Genomic DNA, 27,070 nt, shown 5'->3' with positions numbered 1-27,070 from the left:
CTACATCATGTACATCATGTGTAGTCAATTTTTAATTCTCTTTAACACCTTGTTCTGCCTGTATACTATTTTGCCAGCTGCACTACCAATGCTTACTTAAACTTATGCTAATATGCCATCATATATTACATGCTATAACATTATATATCACTGGTAAATGATGATTACAATTCTTACTTTCCAGAAGAGGGCATAGACATGAAGAGGGCATAGACATGCTTAATAACTCATGATGATGGAGATGCTCAACTGTTCTTGCATTTGCTAAAGAATTGTTCTTGCATTTAGATATGCATGAGTTCTGTTCATTCCTCTACATTACATGCATGAATTAATGCTTTTTCATTATTTTCATAATCTATTGTCAGTTGCCTTCAGGCAGAAGATGCTGCTGCATTTGTACCAAGAGCACGTGTAACAGACACTTTCTCTCCTCAGGCCATCTGTAGGCTCAGCACTGTCTGGTTTTATGCACTTACATATTCTGCCCATCGTCTTTTACTGCTACGGTTCTTTGTTACTGATGTCATTTATGTTTTTACTATATATGTCTTATTTTTGTATCAATATGAGTGCAAAAAATAAGGACAAGTCTCAGATCAATATGCAGTGGTTGCTTTATTCCCGTATTTATTTATTTTTTTACAACAATAGAAGAAAGTAATTCAGATTTATACCCTGTATGTACATGCTTGTACCTTGAGGAAACATTCACTGGAGTAAAGAGGGAAGTCTATCACATGACCCACATGTATGTTTCTCATTCAATTGGAATCCCCTTTCACAAATGATGCATGATGATTTTATTGGCTATGTGTTCATCACATCACAGCTAAGCTAACCAATATCAAAATCTACCAAAACCATGAGCTTGTTTGAAACTTAATCAGCCTCACAGCATCACAAATGTATTTGTTTGCTGATGTCACTACATTTGTTGGCTCAGTAAATTATAAAAACAAAACAGTTAGCTGAAGCACAAAAATGTAATTTTCAGCCCATTTTTCATTTTTCTTTTCCATTACTACACTACTACTATCTGACTTTTGTTACTTTTCCCCCTCAAACCTGTAAACCCTTCTGATGGAATGTCCTCTTTGTGTGTGTGTTTGTGTGTGTGTGTGTGTGTGTGTATGTGTGTGTGTGCACACGTGTGTGTGTTCGTGCATGTGCGTGCATGTGCGTGTTTGTGTGTGTCTGTGTTAGAAGGGGTTGATGCGAACTCCTGTTCCCAGTGGGGAAAAGGGGTTGACTTTAGCCCACATTAGAGCATCGTTAAGGGAGATCGCTGATTTACCATCCTCCAGCAAAAACACTGGACCCTGCACATAAAGACAAAAACAGAAATGCATGAGAAAGGTCACACCTTGTCAAGACATAACAGCGTAGATACACACTAACTAATAAAACATAGAAACACACACCTGAATTCTGTGTCCAGTGAAACAGGACAGTTGCACATCTGAGTGGCTCGGCAGATTGGAGCCAGTCACATAATCAGCACCGCACAAGACTGACACAGCTGAGAGAGGGAGGACACATGCTTTAATGGTTAAGGAAGACACATAATATGTTCTCACATTTCACCTAATATTTGGCAAACACTCAGCTAACTTAATAGTTAGTCCATTATAATTATTTATGGAGCCTTACCAGAGAATATTGCATTCTGCTTTCTGCTCCTTCTGCTCCTTCCTTCATTTCTCCCTCTATGCCTCACTTCTTGGCTCCTAACTCCTAATTTATTTCCCTCCTTCCCTGTATTGTCCTGTTAGTTTACAATCCACACGAGCCAATCACTAATCAGCATGCTTAGTCAAATTAGCTACACATGAGGCTCACTGCCCTTCTCAGCATCAACACTCTAGATACAATCAGAGCTATTATGACCATGACTGGGGTTTGTTGATCCAGATGTCTACACAAGTCTACGCAAAAATGTCTTTTATGATCAGTATTTGATTTCCATAAACTCTCCTGACAAACTGTTCAGAACTGCTATTTTTACCAGAGTCTGTTGGCTGGATTCTCCTCTCAAGGCAGCTGAACTCTTCTTTTTGACACTCTGATGGAGGACTGTTGAAAACAGACACACAGACAGAGGGACACTTGTGATGCTGTGTATATGCACATACGCAATGTAGAGGTATTATAGTGATAACAGTCGCTGTCAGTAAAACTATGCCAGTGAATTCAAAGATATGGTAGTGAGTATGCATATATTTGTAGATCTATATTTGATGTGTTACTGTTGGATAGACAACAGGACGACTGCTTCCATGAATGCCCTGTTCTTTGGGAAAAGATGTAGAGAGCAATGTTCTTCCTCATTACTGATTTCGAAGTGGTCTTCTTTGCAGCATTGGTGTCCAAACAGTCCACAATATTGATGCCACTCTTCCCTTATATGCCTGACATTACATATGCAAAGTCTACAGGCTAATTCTTGCAATTCAAAGTCTATTTCCTACACAAACCCAATGAAGTCTGTTAGCAGACTGCCAAGACACTATAGCTTGATCAAATGAAAGCCTCCATCTCCAGCCTCATTGATTCTAAAAAAGCTGCACAGCACTCCGAGCTCCTCCTTGGTTGACTTCACAAAAAGAAGTATGATCTGTCAGTTAGGCAATATCATGACCATCTTTGTCATCACATCCATCTCCAGAGGAGATTCAGAGGCTCTTCATGTATCTCAGGTCAGCTTAACTCTCTCCTCTTCTGCGTTGCCTTGGTAACTGGCCTCATCATGGCCTTAGCTCTTAGCTCTACTGGGCAGCTGAGACTGAGCATGATAACAATGCAGAGTCGTGACTATGACAACCTCGGCAGTGTTCCCCTCTTCACCATCTGCCTCTAAAGCGATTCTGCATCATTTACAGCAGATGGTTGAGGAGAAAGCTCAGCTACCATCTTCCTCTTTAAACCTCTTCTCACAGTTGGTCTAATTGGTGTAAATGTATGTTTGTTTGTTTTTTTGCAAAATTATACTTCATGTATTGTATTAATTGTATTAATAACATTAATTTGAAATAACATTAACTGTGTGTGTGTGTGTGTGTGTGTGTGTGTGTGTGTGTGTGTGTGTGTGTGTATAACCTACTTGCTGTTACTTTGTGTGCAGACCCGCCAGGCATCCAGCTCCGCAGACAGCTGCTCGATCTTCAGTGGAACACACACTTCCCTTCGTTTCAACAACTGACTAAGATACAGAGAGGAAACATGGCAGTTGCATTACAGACTCATTATTATTATTATTTTGTGAATAACAATGGTTACAATACAGGTGAGGTACATGAACACATAAACAACCAAAGAGAGATAACAGATGGTAAGACAAAAAGAAACAGGAGGGTAAGACAAACTAAGGAATATGAGTGTGTCTACGCTCAGTGGGCCCAAAGGAGACCACGGCCTTGCCTGGAGCTGCACCGGAAACATCGAAAGCAGTGCGACAGGATGCAGAAGCTGGGCAAGCACGGAGGAGTGCGAGCGAGGCTAACTGTGAACCCATACAAACTGGCAGTTCCTACAGTCATGCTGCCTAATGTTCTCTGGACAGCAAAATCGATTATTTCACTCCCCCATCAGTACTGGTCACTCGTTGACATGCAAGAGCTGTTAACATTCAACTGAGACATGTACTTTCTTTATCCTTTCTGTTGTTGTTGCACTGCTGTGGGCTGGGAGGAACAACATTTCGGGGGGGGGGGGGGGTTGTGTATGCCAATACACAAGAAAATGACAATAAACTAAATCTTGAATCTTGAATCTTGAATCTATATGTGTGTGTCTGTGTGTCTGTGTGTGGAGTGTGTGCTGTGTGAGACCAGGGTGATGGGAGTGGGGTTTGGGGGGTTAGGTGAGCCAGGATAGAAAAACATTCATACACAAATACACTCATACCCACAGACATACTGGATACACAAACACATTCACATGGCACATGCATGCAAATATTTCTCCTCCCATATATGTGGGGTAAAAATAATAAACAAATATATCAGTCGTGGGGGTGGGGTTAGGTGGACTCAACGAGTGTGTGTATGTGTATGTGTAGGTGTATATGTATGCATGTGTATGTGTGTGTGAGTGTGTGTGTGTGTGTGTTTGTGGGGTGTATGTGGGAGAAAAAAACATAAAAAAACAACTGAGAGTAGAGGACAATTAATGATAATATGAAAAAAAAGTTTACGAATAAACTGGATCCAGAAAAGAAAAAGGGAGGGGAAATATCTGCATACACACATGACAATTAAATATACATGTACATGCATATGTTATCCACAGTAATCAATATCATAGTCGTCATTCTATAAACATGTGTGTTTCAATAATGTAATAATAATATTCATATATTTCATATATCCTATCATTCTTAACTTTATATCAATGCTGGACTGTGTAATAATTCACCTAATAACAGTTTCTATAATTGCATAAAGATAATAATAATAATAATCAACATGGCATGACAGTACATAATGTATGTATAGATAATATTAATAGTTGTCATATTTTGCAGATAGACAATGGTAGAGGACACTGTACGTTAAAGTAAAAGTATAAGCAAATCCTTAGATGAAGACAAAACAGAATGATGAATACAAGGTAAAAAAGAAAAAGAGAAAATTAAAAAAATAAATAAATAAAAGAAGAGGTGGGGTGTGATGCCTGTGTGTGTGCAGGTGCAGATCAGATTAAGAATTTGTAGGAATCACAATGTAAATGGAGTGACAGTTATGTGTATGGGCAATGATAGTGTGAATATTTATTGTGGATGGTTGACAGGCAAAAAGTGGTTATGAGTATAATTTGTGTGGAGATTAAGAATTAAGACTGTTGATAAATGGATTCCAAATTATGTCAAAATCATTGTTTTTGTTTTTGATGGAGGAGATAATTTTTCCATTGATATGTATTCAATTAGTAGTAGTAGTATTTTTCCAAATTGTAATATTGATTTTATTCCTTGATTTCCAGTTCATGAGGATAGTTTTCTTGGCAATGGTTAAGGCTACGGAGAGTCTTCTACTGCATGTATTGTTTGGGTTGATGTTGGAAACGTTTCCTAGTAGACAGAGTGATGGGGATAGTTGGATGTGGCAGCCCAAAAGAAGAGAGAGGATGTCAGTGATATCCCGCCAGAATTGTTTAATTGGTGTACAGGCCCATGTGGCATGCATATAGGTGTCATTAGTGTTTTGTGTAGAGTAAGGACAAATTTTAGTGCCTATAAAACCCATTTTCAACATCTTTTCCCCAGTGTAGTGTACTCGATGAATTATCTTATATTGTATGAGCTGGATGTTCGTGTTAGAGAATAGAGAGAAAATGTGTTTGCAGATTTGAGTGCAGAAGTCAGCAATGGGCTTAATTTGTAGATCTTGTTCTCATTTTTTGGAAGGGACAGATATTAAGTTGGACGTAGAGATTATCTTGTAGATTTCAGATATTAGTTGTTTTTTTTTTAGTTTTGATGTTGATTAGGTTTGATGGTAAGGAAGGCAATTCCAAGTTAGATGATTTGATGTTGATTTTTGTTTGAATGGAGGACTTAATCTGTAAGAAATTCTAGAAAGTGATTCTCCCTAATGCCGTACTTCTGGACCAAATGAGGGAATGTGACCAGAGTGTTATTATGAAAGATGTGTTTGAAATGTGTAATACCTTTACTAATCCATGATGTAAAGTTCATTGATTTCCTGTTAATTAAGAAATCAGGTTTGTTCCATATGGGTGCGTGTATGGTAGGTGCAATTTTGGTGTTATTTGGTGAAATTCCCACCAGGCTGTCAGAGTTGTAGCTATTGTTGGGTTTTTGAAACAAGAGGGGCGAGTAATGGAACAGCTTATGAACGGTAGATCTGAAATATGGATGTCTTCGTATAATGTTTTCTCTATATCTATCCAAGAGTTGTCAGATTGATTTGGGTTGGACCATTTGTGGATGTATTGTAGTTGATGGGCAGTGAAGTAATGGAGGAAATTAGGTGCTTCCAGACCACCTTGGGATTTTTGTTTTTGTAAAGTAGTTAGTTTGATTCTGGGTTTTTTGTTTTTAAATAAAGTTTTGAGATAAATGAGTCTAGTGATTTGAACTGGGAATCACTGAGAACAGGTAATTTATCATAGGTAGTATAGTCATTTTAATTGTTGCAATTCTGCCTGTGAGAGATATTGGTAGATTCATCCAGTGTTGAAGGTTGTCCTCTATGGTTTTCAGGAGTGGGTTGAAGTTAAGGATGACTAACTCTGATAGCCTGGGGGAAATGTTAACTCCTAAATATGTGATATTACCGATGCACAAAGAGAGAGGTAGGGTTTGGACTGCCACACCCCCGCTATTATGGCTAAGTGGTTGAGTGATGGATTTAGACCAGTTGATAGTGGAATCAGAGATTTTAGAGAAAATGTTTATGAGGAAGATGGTTTGGGGTAATGTGGTGAAGGGGTTTCATAGGTAAGGTAAAATATCATCTGCATAAAGACTTATCTTATGATGTGTATTTTTTGTTTGGATTCCAGTGATGTTCATGTTTTGACGGATAGCTGCTGCAAGTGGTTCTAAGAATAAAGTAAAAAAAAATAAAGATGGGGAGAGTGGGCATCCTTGCCTGGTACCCCTGTGCATAGTGAAGCGTTCTGATGTTAGTCCATTGGTGGATATCATGGCCATTGGTGATGTGTACAAAATCCTCACCCAGTGGATAAATGATTCACCAAAACCAAACTTTTTCAATGTGAAAAATAAAAATGTACTTTATCGAATGCTTTTTCTGCGTCCAGAGAGACAATGGCTGATGGTGAGTTGGTGTGTGATGTGTAGTAAATTATGTTGAATAGTCTGTGTAGGTTGCTAGATGAGTGTCTTCGTTTAATAAAGCCAGTTTGGTCTGGGTGAATAATGGATGTAATAACTTTTTCAATCCGTATTGCTAGGGCTTTGCTGATGATTTTTGTGTCTGTGTTGATGAGAGAAAGAGGGCGATGACTTGATGAGGAGGTGGGGTATTTGTCTGGTTTAATTCAAGAGTGATTGTAGCAGAGTTCATGTCTGTGTGTATTTACTTGGAAATACAAGAAGTGTGTTGATGTTTTCTTGGCTTGGTTTGTAACTTGATGAGTAGAGGTTGACATAAAAATCTTTGAAAGTCTTGTTTATTTCTTCTGGTGGACAGACTCTTTATTATTCCAATTTCAACCAGATTATGGCAGTTATTTAACAAAAAAAATCCTGTGTCAGCAGCCTGACGTCAGGCATCAAATTATGATTACAAACATTGCTGTACAGCTTTACCCAAATTAAATCATAGAGCTTCACTCAACATGTTCTTGCAGACTCATTATCTATTTAACAAAGCTGAATGATAAGCACAATGTACAAATAAAGGATTTATATCCACCAACTGGGAAGGGATCTAGCTGATGATGACCTAGCTCATGAGAACAAATAACAGTTGTGTGTCTACCTGGTGTATTCGTAGAGTGCAGGTACAATGCTGGAGTACTGTCTTCTAATGGCCAGCAGACCTCCAATATAACCACACAGGATCAGCAGCTCACTGCGGGCTCTACACACACACACACACACACACACACACACACACACACACACACACACACACACACACACACACACACACACACACACACAAAGATCTATATGATGATCAAGTCTGATGAAGTAACATCATAATGGAAAGTAATAAAAATAACTGCTAATACTAAAGTAATAATGGTTTTACTCAGTCAGTTTGGCCATGATGAGGCGGTCGGTTCTGATGTAGCTCATCAGGTCCAGGATTGGCTGAACACTATCCACTGTCCAAGCAGATCCAGTCAGCTGTTCTGGTAAGGATGCAAATTAAAGAGAGTTTCTGATTAAACACAGTTTTATAAAGATCGGAAGAGGTGATGTAAAGATTTAGTTTATTTTCTTCAGTTTAACACTACAGTTGTAATGCACAAGTAAGCACTAAGTGGTAGTTACTGGTGTTACTCTTATTACTAAATGAGTATCTTAATTGCATGTCTTTGAAGTCAGCAGTTGTGAGAAATGTTTGGGTTGCAATTACTATCAGGCCTAATTTTTTCTAGTGTCTTCATAAGGATTGTTTTAGAATGTATTTTAAAATATATATTAAATCTGCCCTCATCTGAGTGAAGAGGCAGGTGACAATTAACAAGGGGAAAGAAGGAGTCAGTATCAGTCAATGTCATAAGAGTATTTTTCTCTCCAACTTTCAGGCCACCATGTCAAATCCAAGCATTTAAATATCCCCAATTTATTTCAGTTTCCAGGTCACTTGAATGAAGTTCATATTTAAAATGTGGAGACATTATGTTAGGTGGGTGCTGACACTGAGGTGTCAATACCTTTGACGTGATCTATTCCTATCTGAAGGGCGTTCTCAGGTTCAGAGCTCAGAAGATGAAATTTAACAGCTGAGAACAGATCTCCTTCACACATGGCTTCCTCTGCCAAGGCCTTACACTCCTCTAATGAAGGGAGACCGCACTTGAATGACAAACAACACATAATCATAGTCACTGTAATAATCATAATTACTGATATCATTATCATCATCAAACATGGAGCCTCCATTCTGTTTTATCCATTTAACAAAAGCTTTAATGGTTGCCTACTCACCCTTTCATGTAATTGGTTGATGTCATCAGTGCTTCCTGGGTAAAATGCACACAGCTTAGCCAATAAAATGTCATTCTCAGGAATCATTTGCAGTAGATCAGCTGACAGCTCCCTAAATGTAAACACATCAAAGAAAAGATAGTAAAGACTACACCTTACAAACAGCCACTGTGGATGTGTTGTTGTGTACTGTAACCCTGGTCCTATGAGCAAGCTCCTTGCTCATCTACAGTCAGTCAGACTGATGGAGGCAGAGGTGGGTTTTGGCCAAGCTGAAGAAAGGTTGGAGTTTATCCCGACAGGCTAACAGTTGGGCTACATATGTAGAAGTCAGAACAGGACTAAGGTTACAGTGAAAAACTCAGTGTTATTACAGCTGGCTTGTCATTAAATTCAACTTCTCACATGAAGGTAGATATCATCTAGCTGGATATGAGCACATTAATGGTTGGGATTGCAACATGAAAAGATCAAGATCAAATTATTTATAAGTAGGAAAAAGCAAATATAAGCTCACAGTTAAACAGGAAGGACTACTCTCAAGGATAACAAAGCATACACTGACTGGATATGTGTAGATGGATACTCACCATGTAGGTGTGATCATGTACTTCCTGGCCAAGAGTTCAAGGCAGTAAGCAGTGCTCTGATTAGCTGCTTCTCCTAAGACGATACCCACACATGCAGCCAACTCCAGCTCATTACCTCGGATCAGACTACACATGGCTAACTGGAAACATGCACACACAAATACATTTTACACATCATTTTGTTGACATAATCATAAGTAATAATAAATGTAAGAAAATGGAAAAATATATGTTGCTGGTGGTCACATGCACAAACTCATGAGTGTACCTTGATGTTGTCCACAGCTAGGTGGCAGCACGCTGCCAGGACAGCGCAGCCATCCTGGAAGTACCACTCAGCTAGTTCCCTACATACCTTATGGAGGAGACTGGACAGAAAAAGAGCAAATAAAACCAGGAATTATGATCATAAAGCATCAGCTCACATTCTGGGAGAAATCTCAAAGAGTTGTTAAATCAGCCTAATTTTTCATAGCAAGGATGTCCAGCTTATTTAGTAACACTAATGAAACTTTTATCTGGGTGAGAAGGTGTAGCTAACTACAATGCCAGGTACAATGCTGTTTTTAGACGCTGTGATTGTTTGATCCATTCCTCCGCACTACATCCTTATTCATCTAGATTGCACATTTAATCATCACACACAACTAGGTTACAAATATTGTACTGTGAGGACAAAGATTGGTAGCATTTAAGTTTTTATCTGTAATTTGAGTTTGGTTGCAGTAGCAATTTAAAGTTCTGCAAACTCACTGCTTTCAAAGGTATTTTAAATTCCTGTGACAAAAGTGGCCCTCAACAATTATGATTATGATTATTATGATTATTATGATTATTATGATTATTATTATATCATATTTTTTCATTTAAAGGGTCATATTTAAAGCAAGTCATAAGGTCGTCTGGCTCATCACCCTATTCCCTCTCTCGAACCTCAGGTATTAGTCTCCTATCCCGGTCCCAGGAAGTTTTCTGGACTTTTCCACATTTGATTGCTGTTGGCTGCTGATCTGCTGAGTTGTTTGCTTTATTCTGCCTCCTGCTTTAGTGTTCACTGAACTGCTTTTCACTCTACCTTCTGTGTCAAGTATCTACATTTGAGCTGTATCTCCTTTTGTCAGGTATCCTGAACTATAAGAAAGACATTGAATATCAGCACAATGTGTGTCCTAACAGCAGCTTCAGTCCAAAGGTATCTGTGTCAGACTTAAGCTGCCCATTTTGGTTAAGTGTCAGTTTCAAGTTCATTTCAACTTGCATAACAAAGGTAAATGATGAAAATGAAATGAAACAGAAAGTTAGCATTAGCATGTGTGTGTGTGTGTGTGTGTGTGTGTGTGTATGCTTTACCTCTGGTACTGTTGTCTGTTATCCACATCATTAGTGGTGTGGTTGACTGGAGAGCTTTGAGGTGCACGAATGTTTCCTTCACACGCTCCCTAAAAAAAAAGAATATTATTTTTTCTATTTATCTTTCTCCCATGACATATTTGTAAGTATACTTACATCAATATTATCACCACCATCTAAATTATTACTCAACTTCCTCATATCGTGCACCTCTCTGTCTGTTTCCTGTGTCCCACCACAAGCTACCATTCATCCATTCCTGAGGAAAACTACAGTTCTATCATCTCATTATTTCATTATTGTCCTTATATTTGGTATTCCTGCTCCCTCTCTGTACCTGTGCTATTAGCAAGGCTTCTAGCAGTTGTCCTCTGCCGGTGAAGAATGTTACAAGTTTTTTAATGTCTCCTGTGGCGATGCAGTATGGGATAGCGTCATCATTATCCTCAGCCATCAGCTGATCAGCTCTCCTGCAAAATAAGCATAATGAATCCAAGAGATAATGTATAACCATGAACAACATACAACACATAAAAGTTCATCATTTGAGCATTTCATCTTTAAAAGCTTCAGAATCTGTACATGAAAAAGGGGCAACATGACATCATGTTGAATGACAAGATGAATCATCCTGGACAAACTCTGACTATAGAAATGTAACAAAGTAAAGTTTGACACAGCTGTTCAGGGGACAATGTTTGATTAATAAACACTGCTGGAAACAAAAAGCCATTCATTTAGGTATGAGGTGTCAAGTCTGCAGAGCACACATTATGTCGTTTTTTTACACTCTGTAGTTTATTATTTTAAATTATATGAAGTATTTTGCCTGTTTATATTATTGGTGTTCCTGTTACTGTCTCTCTGATACATCAGATTATTTCCTCGGGAATCAAAAATTGTTGAAAATCTCTTCTTCTGTGTTATCTATGCAGATCTATATTTGCACTACACTATACTGGTGTTGTTCTTATTTTGTCCACCCCCAGTTTACCTGCATTAAGCAGTGGCATTCAGCACTGAAATGGCTCAAAAAAACACATCCTAGCACTCCTCAACTGAACAACATGTGCATTGGTTGTATTTATCACATTTATAATCGAAAAGCTGAAATGGAGAAACTGAAACATGGCTTACCTCTGCATGAGTTTCTTCCAGTACTTCATGGAGACTCCTGGTGCCACAGATAATGCTTTCTCCCACTGCAAGAGGGAGAGATAATGCCCACTCTTCATTACTTAAATACATTGTCAATATAACCATTTTCTTTGTTTTCATTTCTGTCTGTCCTCTCATAATAGAAATAACATCATAACTGTGGCTGTCACCAAATATACCTCAAGATAATAAAACTGGCTGGTTTGATGCCCAGACATCACTCGCTATAACCTCTCCCCTCTCTCAGAAGTCCTACATGCTAATCCATCTTTTCTCAATTTCTTTCACCTCCTGGTTCCAAAATGTTAATCAGATATCATTAACATCAGTGGTTTGACAACCGGTGGGAAACTTTGCTTGGTTTAAGGTCTTTGATTCAGGTATAATAAACATGAATTTGCATTTGACATTATATAATTGGAGCCGAAATAACAGTCTCACTAGTGTCAGAGTTTTTTTTTAATTGAGAGGGAAACAACTACACATGCACCCTCACACATACTGTACCTGTCCCAGCTCCACCATTAATTCACAGTATCGCTGAATCTGTCCCAGTCTCAGATGGATATCTGCTGCTTCTTTCAGCCTCTCCTCTTTACTGGGAGCTCCAATACCTCCTCCAAATTTAGACATCTTGACTATAGTGAGCTCCTGGGCCTCAGACTATGAATGAAGGAGAATGGAAGACAGTGGAAAAGAGAAGTAATACCCAAATACCTGCAGATTTAAACATTTTAATTATTGTCTCCAAAAGAACTTGAATGACGGAAAACTGAAAATTTGAGAGAAAAGTGACTCTTACTGTTTTAAACTTCAGCAGGTGTTTCATGTGCATCACTCCCTTACTGTAGCTGCCTGGTAGCAGTGAGTCATCCTGACCATTAATGACTGACACCAAGTCCCACAGGTTACTGCTGCCTCCTGGAGGCTGTAAGAGGATAAAGTACACACAAATATGCTCATCAATTCATCATAAATTTACATTTGTAAGTGACAGTATACTAAAATCTGTGTCTGCTGTTGTTTTTTACGAGATCTAAGACAATGGGTCAGACCTATTAGATTGATTCTACAAGCTGCCAAAGCTTGTTAAAGGCAATTTAAATGTGTGTATGACTTTGATATGCACATATCAATACTCAAATAATAGTTTTATTCTTTATTTGTTGTTGTTGTTGTTGTGGATGCAGTTGTCCACCACATGCAGGAAACAATGAAAATTTGAGGATTTTAAGAGCAAAAAGCCGGGTCCAGGTGAAGTGGCTGGACATTGACTTGCAAACTGTATTTTTTGATCTGAAAAACATTCTGAATATCTGCTTGTGTCTAAGTGAAATACCTTAGAGTGATACTCTCACTTGTTTTTAATCTCAACAGAAATACAGAGCTGGACCTCTATTTACATGCAGTAGAGAGAAGTTGTATTAAGGCTTTTTCTTCTCTAATCCTTTGTTTGATTTGCATTTCCTTTAAGTCAACATAAAATAAAGGGTGTGGAGGAAAGTGTTGACTCACCTTCCAATTGCGTTCCAAAGTCAAACAGTTTAAATGAGTTTCATACAGAATAAACAAAGCTGCACTTTCGTTAAGGCTCAAGATAATGTCAGGTAACCTCTGAATGCTTAGGGTAAAATCAAATGCATCTATAAACAATGACAGCTATATACTACACAGCTTCTCATCCTTCTGTTATTACCTTTTACCTTTTCACTACCTAATGTGAAAAATCGGTAACAAGAAGATTACAACAGTTTTATCTGCAATGTTTTTTAAAGCCTTAAGTGGCACTTCAAGGCCAGAAGAGGGAGTCAAAGACCTGAGTAAAAGCTATTGAAGCTTGATGGACTAGACTTGGGGTGCTAATCATGCTTCCCCCATTTTCTGACTGTTCTGCAGCCTTTGACCTATTCATCAACCAAATAAGGTATATATGATGTTCCAGCAACATAGAGAACCTTAAAAATTGATGTGCAAATCAGAAATTCAGATATACAGTACCAGTGAAAAGTTTGGACACACTTTCCCATTCACTAGAATGAGAAAGTATGTCCAAACTTTTCACTGGTACTGTATTTCTGTTTTATATCAGCATTTCCAGTTCTGAATTATATATCCCTCAGTGGGAAACATCAGCTTTGTACAGAATATGGTGGTTTTTGATAAATTACAAAGGACTCCAGAAGTTTAAGTGTGTACACATGCAGCATGTTTGTAGAACCTGAGGCTAAATCCTGTCCTAGCTGTGTTGTCTATCCTGAGATAAACTGCTGAAGTACATCAGAATCTGCAGGAACATTCAACAACTTTGACACATGATTGTCTACAGGCAGGCATCACGAAACTGAATTCAGTGTCATATCATCACATAACACCACCACTGTTAAATAAGTATTAAGAATGTAGTTACCGAAAAGCATTCAGAGAACCAGCGTAGCTTCTTGGCCCTGATGTCTAAGCTCAGTTTATCCAGATCCTGCTTGATGTCTCTGGACACTTTACCACAGAGCAGAGGTGGTGAGCCAGGAACCATAGCTGTATCTGCAGAGACACACATGCCCAGCATGGTTAAATAAGTCTTACATTAGAACACTGTAAGACAAAATAAGATCAGGAGTCTCTTCTTACCAGTGTTTCCTATTATCTTCTCCCAGGGCTGGTTGGTAAGGATGTTTAGTAGCAGTGGAGAGATGAGTGGTGTGAGAGACCACAGCCTCACTGTACTGTCTCTGCTACAGCTGGCCATGGTGAACGGACGACTCTGATGACATGTTAAACCTTCACACAGAGTTTGGTAAATACATTGGTGGCTCAGGTTTAAAACTCAATGGCAACAAGCATGTAATAAATCAAAATTTCACTGGGGCTTGTGTGTTACTGTATGTCTGCCAAGGAGAAGAAGAAAAGAGTTTTTAACTAATGGAGCCATCGTCTATTTATATAAACACTTTGAGTAAAATGCAAATACAAATACAGTATTTTGCAATTTAAATACAACACAATATGGTGCCATTACTTTAAAATACGGTGCACTGTACATTGTACACCTGCTAGTAAAACACCATTGACCTAAACACCATGTTGTAGAGAACAAATGGCGGTCTCACAAAGACATGATGTCTCAGTTTTTTAGATTCAAAACTTCCAGTGGGCTTGCTCAGTTCCCAGTCCCTGAGGTAAATCTCCTTTAGGTTTCTCATTTCCAAAAGCTACATACAGTATGCAATATGTCTGGTCTTGTGAAAAGTAACACAGCACTGTACCATGCCTTTCTAAAACCACTGAAAACTGTATGTTCACATACATACAGCTCTAGAATCATACCAGCACATCACAGCAGGTCATATTTACTCAATTTAATTTATCTTAATTTCATGTAACTGATATTTCTATTGGATTTTCACTCAAGGATGTCATGCGGGACTTTACACCCGTCAAGTACCTCCAGTATTAATATTCTAGTATGTTATTCTTCCTATGACTCTGTCTTACCATAGACATCAGCTCCGTGGTCATAGACTGTATCTAGACATGTGCCGTCCCTTGTATCCCAAACTCTGATCGTATAATCCCAAGAACCTACAAACAAATACAGTATTTTGCAATTTAAATACAACACACTCTGATAATATGGTGCCATCACTTAAAAATACTGTGCACTGTACACTGTACACCTGTTAGTAAAACACCATTAACCTAAAATACAACACCATTAGCAATAGCTTAACAATACCTTTCATTACTATATTGGATGTGATAGAGAACTGTGACACAGCTATACAGCAGATGTCTTGTGTGTTCACTACAATCCAATATTTAAGATTAGGTGAAATTACTAATAGTACTGGTTCTATGCAAAAGTGGACTGCAGTATATCAACAGGGCTTGCAAGAGTTTAAGTTCTCACTCCTCTGTCACCTGAATGGCTGCAGAGATTTTAAGCTTTCTAAACAGGACGCCTGGTTTGATGCAGCATTTAAAAATTGGACGCTTCTTGAAACTCAGAAAAGCTTCAGTATTGATGCAGAGATGATATACATGTTGGAGAGACAAATTCTGATGTAGCTAACATTAGCTATATAAGCTAATCGTTATTGATGATGTGACATTGACTAACAGTCCACAAACATCATGACACTCTCCCATTGTGCTTAAACAGGAGGTCAACACATACAGTAGTTTAAACCTTTTTATTGTGCCCCAGTTACATTAGCTTTTACAACTAGTCTATGTACCTGAGCACGTCACTACATTCACCTTGTACTCAGTATAGGTGTGGACTGATGTAGTAATGTTGAATAGATATGCTAAACATTGTTGTAAAATGTAGCTTCTTATCGAAAGCACTATATCTGCTGTGGCTAACAGGTGGTAAACCTGGAGTTTTTAAATTAAAGTTCCACAAAAACGCTGACAATTGCAGGTATATGCACTCACTGATGTATATGTAGTTCCCAAAAGCTTTCACTAGATGTTGCTAAAGAGCCATATTTTACTGTCTGCACCTTCTCCATTTCTGATGGTGTACTTTTTTCTTGTTTCCCCTCATTTTAGATATGGGCCATGTCTTCCATATCATTAGTGGTAAAAATCTTTCATCTAAGTTACTTTTCAACACATCTACTTGCTTCTTGCCTGTCTGGTGTAACAAGATGCAAGTAGCTCAACAGTGTAAACACTGATCACATAGCAATCAGAACAGAAGATAACTGGAAAACAAAGCACAAGGAGAAAAAAAAAAGTTCCGCTGTAAGTTGACAGGTTTTTGTAAGTGACATTACTTTTAGTGACATTACCTGAAATGAGGAGGTAAGGGACCTCTGTGTTCCACATTAAGCCTCTGACTGGAGCTGTGTGACCACTCAGCACATTGATACACGCATCCTGTGTGTAATCCCATATACGAACAGTACTGCCCAAACAGAGACACACAAAGATTCCTCCTTTTAATTGATTTAACATGATTACTTAAAGGTCTAATCCTTATTTTCTTCACCACATGAAATACAGATATATATATATACATATACAAGTGCAGTATTTATATTCTGAAATTATTTGCATCCTTGTCTTCTTTGCTGTTCCTTTTCATTTGCTGCTACAGCAAACCATTAAATGTCCATCACATCCAGGAAAAAACATTTTGAACAGTCTGTGGTACACCTCACTCTCTGTGTCTGTACTCACCCGTCATCTGATCCGGAACACAGTATTCCCTCTCTGAGCGGAGACCAGCGGACATGGAATACTTTAGCTAAATGCCCAGTGAAGACCTTCAGAGGTTGGTCTGAGCTGGTGGCCAGGTAGTACACACGGACATTTTTATCCTCACAGCCTGTAGCAATCATATCCCTACAAAGAAAGAGAGAGAGGTTGGACATTATGTGAAAAACTGTGGCCACTTAGCAATTACCAGATGACACAATACCTTTATTTTTGACATAATGAATGTGTTTGAACATCACAATATGGAACAATTGTGTTACAATTATACAAAGAACAGAACAGTATTATACAAAGGACAGCTGTACACATTTTTTTTACCATAATCCTGCTTTGTTTATCTAGGAATATCTTATAATTGTGTCTTTTTAAAGTGTTGTCTTTCAGGCACAGAGGTAATTATATATGAAAAATACATGAAATAAGTAAAGCAATAATTAATAGGTCTACCATAAGTATCCAGTTGCTGCATGAGGTGACTAGTGATTGTAAACAGCCTACCCCAATGAGAAAGATGACTGATGGGTTGAGCTCTTACTTGTTGTTTTGGCTCCAGTCACAGCCAAACACAGCCGCGGGATGTTTGTACTTATGGAGGATTTTACCATCAATGGTCCGGATGATACTGTTGTTAAAAACATGTAAAGAAATAAAGGAATTTGAGATACATCAATGTCATAAATTCTTTTTGAAAACGTCAAGTGTTTTTACATCAAGGAACAACTATTCTCACAATGGAGATGTGTCAAGAGAGATGTCCACTTACCAGAATCCATCTCCACTACAGGTAGCAATCCTCTTAGAATCCTTATGGCTCCATGATATACAGAATATACCATTTTTACCATGCTGGGGGAAGAGAGAGAGAGAGAAGTCATCACCATATGATAAAAGATTTAGAGGGCTGTTTGACAACGACAGAACAATATAAGAGCAAATTTACTTCAAACTTTAATTAGAATAAACTGAACTGGAAAAAAAAGAAAATTCAAAGTTATTAACTGTTGCAGCTAAAATAATTACAGTCTTGAGTCATTTGTTAGTCCTCTAAAATGTGATGCAGTAGCATATCATAAGTGACACTAGTGACACCACTAAAGAACACATTTAGGACCTTTAATCATTACTAGTGCAACAATCATAAGTCCTAAATGTGTTCTTTAGTTACACAGTTACACAGTTTTACAGCACTGAAAGTCAAAGTAACCTCATTGAAGCGAGTGATGATCTTTCCTTTCCTAACGTCCCAGATGAATGCTCCATTACGAGAAGTTGCCCCCGCGATGCAGTTCAGGTCTCCTTCAAAGCACACACAGACAGAAAGGTCAACAACTTTGACATGAGCAGAAGATGATATGATGTGGTGTTACAATATTCTTGCCGGGATGGGACTCATCTATTTACTGTAGACAAATATGCTGACTGGGATGTTTATGTATGTTTTGCATCACCGACAGTAGAGAAGATTACAAGTGATTCTACAAGTGATCCTGAAGTCATTCTTCAGTTATTTCTGGTTCTAGTGATCAAGTTTCAAACAAAGATTTTATCGTATATTTGTATGTCTGTGTGTGTGTGTATGTGGAATTAATCTACCTGGAGCCCAGGACAGGGAGTAGACCACTCCTTCATTGCCAGGGGAGGTGTAAACAGCTGTTAGTGTGTTTGTGTCCCAGATTTTGATGGTTCCATCAAAACTAGCTGTGGCCAACAAGTTTGGATCATCGGGTTTAAACTTACAGTCGAAGATGGTCTCTACATGACCCTGGAAACGGAGAGAAAGAGAACTGTGCTGTAAATTCAACAAATTAACTAGTCCTTCAGTTTAAGATATTAGCTTTCTTATAAAATTATAAGCCAAGAACACAGTGTGAGGCATGTTCTTGCATTACTTATTTCATTCAGAATACCAGGTCTCGTAGGAAGTCCCACTTCTTAGCTCCCATGTCATAGAGTCCCACCCCTCCATCCATGAAGCAGCAGACAGCATGACCAGGAGGAAGAGAGAAGGACCGGTTCTGTGACAGGGTAGGGGGAGGTACCGCCTCACTGGTGGAACTGGTATGCTGACTTTTACTGGGACAACAGGAACTCTGAGCTGTGGAGAGAGACAAGTACAATATCTGGTTCTCTTATTCTAGAAATCTTAAAAGAATTTAAGCCTTGATATTTCTTCATAGTCAGTCTCAAACTCATGCCAGGGACGGAGCCTTACAAGAGGAGGAGAGCTTCTGCTCAGTGTTTGAATGGCTGCTTTAAACCCAGACAGTGTAAATGCAGTATAATAACTAACATTAGCAGATTTTGTATCTCCTCTATTGTGTTTTGGTGCCTGACACAAACAAAGCTGTCTTTCAGGAGCACCAATCTGAAGATATAGATTTAGTGTAAAACTTGCACTTGTGAGAATGTACTTTGGCACAAGATTTTTAAGCCCCTGCAGCTTTCAACAGTTGTGGTTTGTGCATTTCTGAAGTTTATACTGCAAGTCTAAAAGGTCTGATTCTAAATTTGACCTTTCTTGGCAAGAGGGGAGTTGAGGACGTGTAAAGCATGAAATCCGGTCTTCTTCAATTTAAAGCTGTCCAGAGGAGTAGAGCGAGACACATTCCATATCCTCAACACTCCAACCTGAGAGTCTGACAGAGAGACAGAGACAAATGAGACAAATGTCTTTGCAGCCAAAGGTCTTTAAACTGGTCAGTAAACTTAATGCATGGATGGTATTAATATTAACTCAGTCTACTATCTTAAAGTCCTAAAATATTAAGTATTACTGTAGTTTTAAGAAAATAAATGTACTCATGGATATGCAAATACAAATGTATAAATACATAGACAGATGGCTCGGTGCAACAACATGTCCCACACATCACCTAGCTGGTATGTTGGAGGCTGAGATGAAAGTCCAACTTACAGCGGTAAAAATATTGAGGCAGAAGTGAACCCAGATCACACACATATCCCACACAAAAAATATGTGTTTTTTTACCTCCAGTGATGAACATGCCTGGTGCAGAGGGGACCCAGGCAAGACACTGAACTGATGCAGCGGCCGAGGGGAAGCAGAAGGACGTGATACAAACCAAGGCCTCACTGTCCACCAGCCTGATACCATTATGGAGGTTAGACACTGTGAGAGAGAGAATACATTCATCATTAAGCATCTGTGGTGGTTTTCATAGTCACAGATATTTATGTAATAACCAATGACTGCGTGGCTTACAGTCATATTTAGTACAAGTATGTTATTTCTTGGTACTAACTTGTAAATAAAAAGCAAAACTGGGCAGTAATTGTATCATAAATTTAAATGGTCCTTTATTCTTCTATTGTATGCCCCTTGGTGCTATTGACAACATAAGTTATAATATACTCATTTTGTCCAACCTAGTAAATAGTCAGTTGACAAAAGGTCCCACTCCAGAGCACTGACTGGGTCCTCTTCATCTGTCCCCTCTAAAGACTCTGGACGTAACACATGCTTTTGGCTCTTACACCCTAAACAAGAAAAGTTAAAGAGGTTAATAATAATATTTGTGTTTACAGGCATGACTCTTCTTATGCAACGTGAAGGAAGGCTCAGGATTGGACATGTATATGTAATAGTTCAGCTTTGAGTAATGAATATTAGTCAAAGAAAAGTTGCCAAAAGGACACAGTGGCATGTGCAATTGTGTTTTAATTTGATTTTTAATGAGTTGAGGAAAACAGCTATACCTGGCTGAAAAATAGACAAACTTCCATCTGTGTGTCCAAAAACCAGTTTGCCCTTCTTAGTGGGGTGCCATCTGAAGAGACAGATATCAGACAGGAAAGAGTGGGCTTCTTTATGCACTGTGACCCCGGGGTCAGGACCTCCATAGACCCAGATATACAGCGGACCTCGCTGGGAGACAAACGCCACTCCGTCAGCTGAGTTCCAGCACCAACTGACTGACGCAGGAACACCTGGGAAAGAAAGGGAGATGCTGTAGTACTTTACGGATGGGAGGACAATGCAATAGCCTAACCTCTAACTGTGCCAATAAAAGCTGGTGTTGACCATCCATTTACCTTTAGTATTGTCCAGTCTTGCTACAGCCTTTTGTTCCGCTACGTTCCATACGATGAGCAGGTTATCAGCAGAGGCTGACGCAAACAGATCTGGATTGTCAGGACACCAGCTGATGGCTGTTATGGTCTTCTTATGTTCTGACATAATGGACCTCAACTTAAATTCATTGTACTGCTGGTCCAACTGCAAAGAGGAGATGGAGAGAATAACATTGAAAGAAAGAATCAAATGAAAAGAAAAATACAAGAGGCTCTGATTTTTTCCTGTGATTGATAACACATACAATTTATGAAACCTCATGAATATGCGATTGCAGACAGTTCATCCAGAAAAACTGGACTAAACTGACATATCAAACTGAAAGACAAAACCAAAAATGCATTGTGTTTGAATGAGATTTGGGTGGAGGACTATGAAAAATTATATTGTATGAGGTTTGCAGTATCTAGACAACATGTACTGTGTACTACTGTATTGACTATTGATCTCATGTGTATCAAGTCAACCATTCATCTCTTGCCTGTGATGAAAGCTAAGGTAGCAGTAAAATAACGGCAGCACAGTATGTAAGAGATGCTCCAGCAGGTAACCTCTAGCACATTTGCTTTCACATTCACACCCTCATGAAATCACACACACACACACACACACACACACACACACACACACACACACACACATACAGTTTACCTGGTAGATGTATATAGCTAGAGTAGCACAGTAGGCGAAGCGGTCCCCACTAGCAGCACACACATCTTTATTCCAGGGCTGACAGCCTGCTGCCAGCAAACCCACCTGCTTCACCTTGGCCATCCTCACCTGGAGACACACAATAGCAAAGCATGCTCATTAAGTTTGTATTCAAGTAGTTTGACAAAGAGGAATCATTTGCACAGATTCAGTATCTTGTTCAGTGTCTGATAAGTGGCCATGATTTTGTAGACAAGCGAGTTAGAATTAGCTCAATTGTGAATGAATAAATGAATGGCGGTAATAAGAAAACTGATATTTTTAGAATAACTTACCAATAACTAGTATTCTCCTGATTCCTCCATCATGGCTAAAATGTATCTCACACTGTGTCCTAAACCCATTGTCAGCTCATTTATATTGCTTTGTATTGTTAGGTGTTTGTTATTTTGTGTCCCAAGTTCCAACACATTACAATCCAGCACACCAATCACACTCAACTTAAACAACACAATTACATCAACTCATCTCTAACTAATATTTACCACAGCGTTGTAGTACTGGTTGCATTACAGTGTGCAGTTCTACTACTGCCACAGTAACACTGACAACACACTAACATACTACGTGGATCCACAGGTTGAAGAGGATAAGATGATTAAAGAGAAAGAGACATGTAGAGAGGATTGAATTAATCTGTGCTGTGATTGGCTAAGACTGCTGTTTATCTACTGACTGAGTACTGTTACTATGAGAAACTCGACTCACGTGACTCAGCTTACAATATGTCTGAATGATTAAACTCCACTTACACGTTCTCAAACTAAAATTATCCAACCCCCCTGGAGGAGATTTTCTTTCCTACCATAAGAATCAGAATTGATCTTGACATTTTTCTTGAGAGGATTTCAGGATAAGTGGATAGTTAAACCAGTCCTACGCATTTGCAGGATGTTTCTAGAAAGTATCTTCACTAGAGATGCTCTAAGAAATGATAACAGATTCATGAGTACCTACTATCTACTCACAGAAGCATGTTGAGTCCATAGAGCTGCACGAACAAATGTGAGCTCCATGTCTTATATTTAATCTTTTAGACTTTTATAATAAAATGTGGTTTTGAGGCATAATGGGTCGTTTCACCCAAATCTCAGAGGAGATAAAGAGGTGGAAGAAGGGAAACACGGGAGCAGGGATTTCCTATCAAAGGTAATCTTCAAAAAGCTGTGGATGTGCCCCATAGCCAGTTACCCTGTAACGTCATCCTGTAAGGTGCAAATTGGCTAATTTACATATTCTCATTTCTCACCGTCCATTCTCTTTTTGATTGCATAATGGTGTAATCATTTAAAGAGCAATGATGTGCAATTGTCACAGTAATGACTGCACAGCACTATGATGGAGAAAAATATAGGCAACAAGTGGACCTTTTTGGGCATCCCATAATTACATTTTACCAATATTTGTTGGCAAGTCTTTGAAACAAGATGTGGTTTTTACCTCTACTTTCTCTTATGTTTTGTTAATTTCCTCTGGTCAAAATGCCACTGTCTTGATCTTCTATTTTCTGTTTTTTCTAGTGTTTGGATTTCATTTTTTTGGGTCATTTGAGACATCTTTCACAAGAGTATTAATGTGATTGTTGGTATTAATTTGAGGCTGAAGGGCAACATCTGCATCAAGCCACAACCAGACTGATTTAATTACTCTAAATTGAGTGTATACATTAAACTATATCTTTGTAATAACTTGTATGATGATTGTAGGCATATCAGATTTCTACTATGCTTTTTGTTTTTAATATACAGACAGTTTAATTATACAAGATTCTTTTCAACCTTTTCAGCACCACAGACAGTAGCCTTAAACCTGTGTGTGAAATCACTCTGACTGCTGTTTTTGGAGATGTGAAAGTTCATGGAGTCACAGGTAGAAAACACTCCTCACCTCTAAGATCGATTGTTACTGGGAAACAGGGTCCTGAGAGGTTCTGGTCTCTCAACATGAAAGCCAGATTCATTAAAATTCAGTAGTACTCTTGTTGTTTTGGGAGCCTTGCTCTCACAGCGACACACACAGAAGAGAGGAGAAGAGGCTGAACTAGTGTTAGTGGAGCCTAATTAAAGGTAATAAATACTCACTTTTTTGCAGATGACATGGGTTTTTCTATAGACAGGGGCTGTGGACAGATGTAACTTTTTTGTAGTAACCCATGAACTTAACATGTTCATGTAATCAGATATTTGTTACTTCTAAAACTTTTGTCAATAATTTTGTTGCTCTACTTTATCGTCCTGAAATAGTTAAGTATGTATCTACAGCCAAAGTAGCAGCATGGTTCTGGGGATGGCAATGTTGGTTTGTTGATGGATTGCTGTGAACATTCATGTCCCCCAGAGGATGAATTGCGATCACTTTGGTGTTTGGTGTTTCATCTATTGTCATCATCAGGTCAGAGTTTCAATTTGTAATAAAAAATACTTTTTGACCAAATACGTGCAAACTAAAGATATTCCCATCAGCCTGTACTTAAGCTAATTGGCCAATGTCATCATGCTCAACCTAAAATTGTGAACATAGTACACATTATGCCTGCTTAGCATCAGAATCTCGCTACCAGGTCAAAAGTGCATCAGTTGCATCACAGAATATACCGTCTCTTTAAAGAAAAGAGAAAGAAAAGATAATATCCATACATTATACTGTAGGTACACCATTCATTCAGTTTCAGCTGTTAGCACAGCATCAGCCTCTTTATCAGTTAAAGTGTCTTTTCTTAATTCAGTATTGCTACATTATGTGTAAATAAAGCAGCCTGTTAGGTACTGTGTGACACATAGACCCACTGAGACAGCCAGCAGCTTGGATATATGTAGGTGTGTGTCTGATTGGTGTCAGGAAAAAGGCCACTTTCTCTGGTGGAGTCCATTATTTTCTTCTTATTCTCCACAAATACAAATATTTTATGAATGTAACTTATAATATTATTTTGCAATTTGTAATATTTTATTGTATTATATTTATTTGACCAAGTATGTAATTTCTGTTATTGTTGTTAAATTTAAAAAACAAGTCTTTTGGTTGTAGACTCGCTATTTTCACCTCAATAAACTCATGAGCACAAAAGAAAAAAATAGACATTGTGACTTATCATAGCGGGAAGCCACAGATGGAATTACTAACATTAATGATGGCTCTTACATGAAGCCTCTCCAGAGTGGTACTGGCTCACCTAAATAGAATGCAGCCTTCATTCATGTTATCAGGTGGTGTGTGTTTTCTGTTTTGGCATGTCAAGATGTCTGCCATGGTAAAATAAGTCTATTACAGCTAAATATGTTCCCAGGGGGCCAATCAAGACTTCTCAGCCCTAAAGGGCAGAAGGTTCTCTCTCTCTCTCTCTCTCTCTCTCTCTCTCTCTCACACACACACACACACACACACACACACACACACACACACACACACACACACACACACTTAAACCTGTACACATACGGATGAGGCAGTGCTGTGGTCATCATTACTCTGACACTTCTCCTCGAGGTGATTTGTTCTCCAGTGAGCAGTTTTCATCATTTTCAGGTGAAATGAAAAGACTCTCTCGCTTTCTAATACCGAGAAAAAATTGAGTGAAAGGTGAAAGTTGTGTTACACGTCTACATTACACATGACCGCTGTTTCAATAGCGTTTCATTGATTAATATATCAGCACATACGCGGTTTTAACCCAGACGCCAGGCGTATTTTGCACCTGCAAAACACCAAAATCGTGCTCACTCGGTGCTGATTAACCGAAGAGGCGTTCACTTGTCACAAGGAAACTAAGTGAATCACAACAACGTCGTTTTAGATACGATAATAATGTAAAAGATGAACGCTCGCCTCCACCACCGTTAAATCAATAGGCTAACCCTGTTTGCAAGCTGCTAACGAGCTCTTTTCAACCCAAATTGCTGCCATCACTTCATTAGCCAACCAGACTCGGTGTGACGTTTCATTTCTGTCTGTTTCTATTTATATTTCAAAAATATGTAGATGCCATCAACAGGTCTCAGCAGCACAAACTAATCCGTGTGAAACTGTTTGTTACTGAGACACTTGAGTGTCGCAGATGTGGTCCGTCTGACACCACAGAACAGCAGACGCAATTTCTGCAGGATTTATATCTCTGTTTATGTGTGCAGTGTGTATGTGTGTGTGTGTGTGTGTGTGTTTGTTTGTTTCAGCGCTAATGGGCTGCTGGTGTGTATAAGTGTATTTTCCTCTTACCGTCAGGTGTCGGCTGGCTCGTGCACCACGGACAGCTCCCAGGTGCTGATCTGTCCTCCGCTCACCGTCCTCCGGCGGCAGTGATTGGTCCGTGAGAATAATCACTTTGATCAGCTATTGGCTGTGTGGGGTGTCAATGATCTCTGTATTTACGCTCTTCTCATGACTCCAGCATGATGTATGATTATATTAGTGTGATCCAGCCAGGCTTCATTTCACTGGATCAAAACTTGTGTCTGGATCACTTCTACAGACTTGTTGGTCCTATTTTGCAATGACAGTTCAAATGTAATTAGCTGATTTAGGGTCAGTTCCGCACAGGGGTGGAAAAATGATCCTTTACTTAAGTGAAAGTAGTAATACAACAACCAAACAAATGTCCCATTACAAGTAATGGAGTATTTTGGAGTATTCCAAATATTGAGTATAAGTACAAAACTATTATCAGCAAAATGTACTTTATGATAAATGACCCCTTTAATTGTTTGGGATATTATCTCTTTACTGGCAGATTTGTTCACTTTTTATAATGAAATAAAACTTTAAGGACTCCATTCTATACTAAAATGACTTGATAAGAGTTCTTTTTTTTCACTGAACAATGAATAATATTTTACAAGTTACTACTAAAATTCATCTGCAAAATACAAAATCCACACATACACTGTCTAATCCACATGACTGCCATAAGGATCAGCCATAATCACCACTGAAATTCAGCTGACATCCAGCTGCGTCAGGCAGACATAAAGGTATGTGACAGCAGTTCTGGTAGTCAACAACTGTAGCACAATCATATTTTCTAATAATAGGCAAATCTTAGTGAGTAGACAGATTTAAGTAGGCAAACGGATGAAAGCGTGGAGCCCATAGTCAGTATTGTCTGTGCTACATTCTACATACTTAAATTATTACTTATTTATCCTTTAACATTAACATTAATTGAACATGACACTTTATCAAGCCCCCGTGACTGAGGGCAGTAACCATAGACCACTGCATACCTTCTTATCAATATATAGGCTATCACTTTCCCTTCAGAGGAAAACATCTAAAACTGATCCTAACTTGATAAACCAA

General features: G+C 38.6%; 1 protein-coding gene across 3 annotated transcripts; it reads right to left on the bottom strand.

The window, feature by feature from the left end:
• Positions 1–599: 599 nt before the first annotated feature.
• wdr17 (WD repeat domain 17) lies at positions 600–26,389 on the bottom strand. 3 transcript variants are annotated; one of them, XM_067584437.1, is made up of 32 exons: positions 25,991–26,386; positions 21,719–21,847; positions 21,028–21,211; positions 20,692–20,922; positions 20,362–20,472; positions 19,964–20,104; positions 19,488–19,610; positions 18,882–19,069; positions 18,568–18,736; positions 18,179–18,270; positions 17,738–17,820; positions 17,510–17,596; positions 16,936–17,100; positions 16,545–16,660; positions 15,241–15,327; positions 14,377–14,526; positions 14,159–14,289; positions 12,554–12,679; positions 12,259–12,414; positions 11,731–11,795; positions 10,931–11,063; positions 10,594–10,682; positions 9,512–9,611; positions 9,244–9,383; positions 8,654–8,765; positions 8,380–8,521; positions 7,749–7,851; positions 7,473–7,574; positions 3,104–3,202; positions 2,009–2,076; positions 1,425–1,522; positions 600–1,322 (listed from the first exon to the last, which is right to left on the bottom strand). In XM_067584437.1, exons 2-32 carry the CDS (start codon positions 21,839–21,841, stop codon positions 1,203–1,205), a joined length of 3,834 nt encoding a protein of 1,277 aa, XP_067440538.1. In that variant the 5' UTR covers positions 21,842–21,847; positions 25,991–26,386; the 3' UTR covers positions 600–1,202. The 3 variants fall into 3 exon arrangements, with proteins under 3 accessions (XP_067440538.1, XP_067440539.1, XP_067440540.1); XM_067584438.1 differs by lacking the exons at positions 600–1,322; positions 1,425–1,522 and adding an exon at positions 1,660–1,768 and having other exon boundaries at positions 25,991–26,387; XM_067584439.1 differs by lacking the exons at positions 600–1,322; positions 1,425–1,522; positions 2,009–2,076; positions 3,104–3,202; positions 7,473–7,574 and having other exon boundaries at positions 8,380–8,502; positions 25,991–26,389.
• Positions 26,390–27,070: the final 681 nt, after the last annotated feature.

Source organism: Thunnus thynnus, chromosome 3, assembly GCF_963924715.1.
Source record: "Thunnus thynnus chromosome 3, fThuThy2.1, whole genome shotgun sequence".
Lineage (NCBI taxonomy): Eukaryota > Metazoa > Chordata > Actinopteri > Scombriformes > Scombridae > Thunnus > Thunnus thynnus.
Note: the sequence above shows the minus strand (reverse complement) of the source record. Positions and strands in the feature narration are given on the sequence as shown.

Excerpts from the sequence above, each read along its gene's own strand:
- wdr17 (XM_067584437.1), bottom strand. The coding sequence starts at position 21,841 with ATGGCCAAGGTGAAGCAGGTGGGTTTGCTGGCAGCAGGCTGTCAGCCC. Across the intron at positions 17,821-18,178 it reads TCATCACTCGCTTCAATGAG|CATGGTAAAAATGGTATATT; the intron begins GTTACTTTGACT and ends CTCTTCCCCCAG. Across the intron at positions 1,323-1,424 it reads TCACTGGACACAGAATTCAG|GGTCCAGTGTTTTTGCTGGA; the intron begins GTGTGTGTTTCT and ends CTTTATGTGCAG.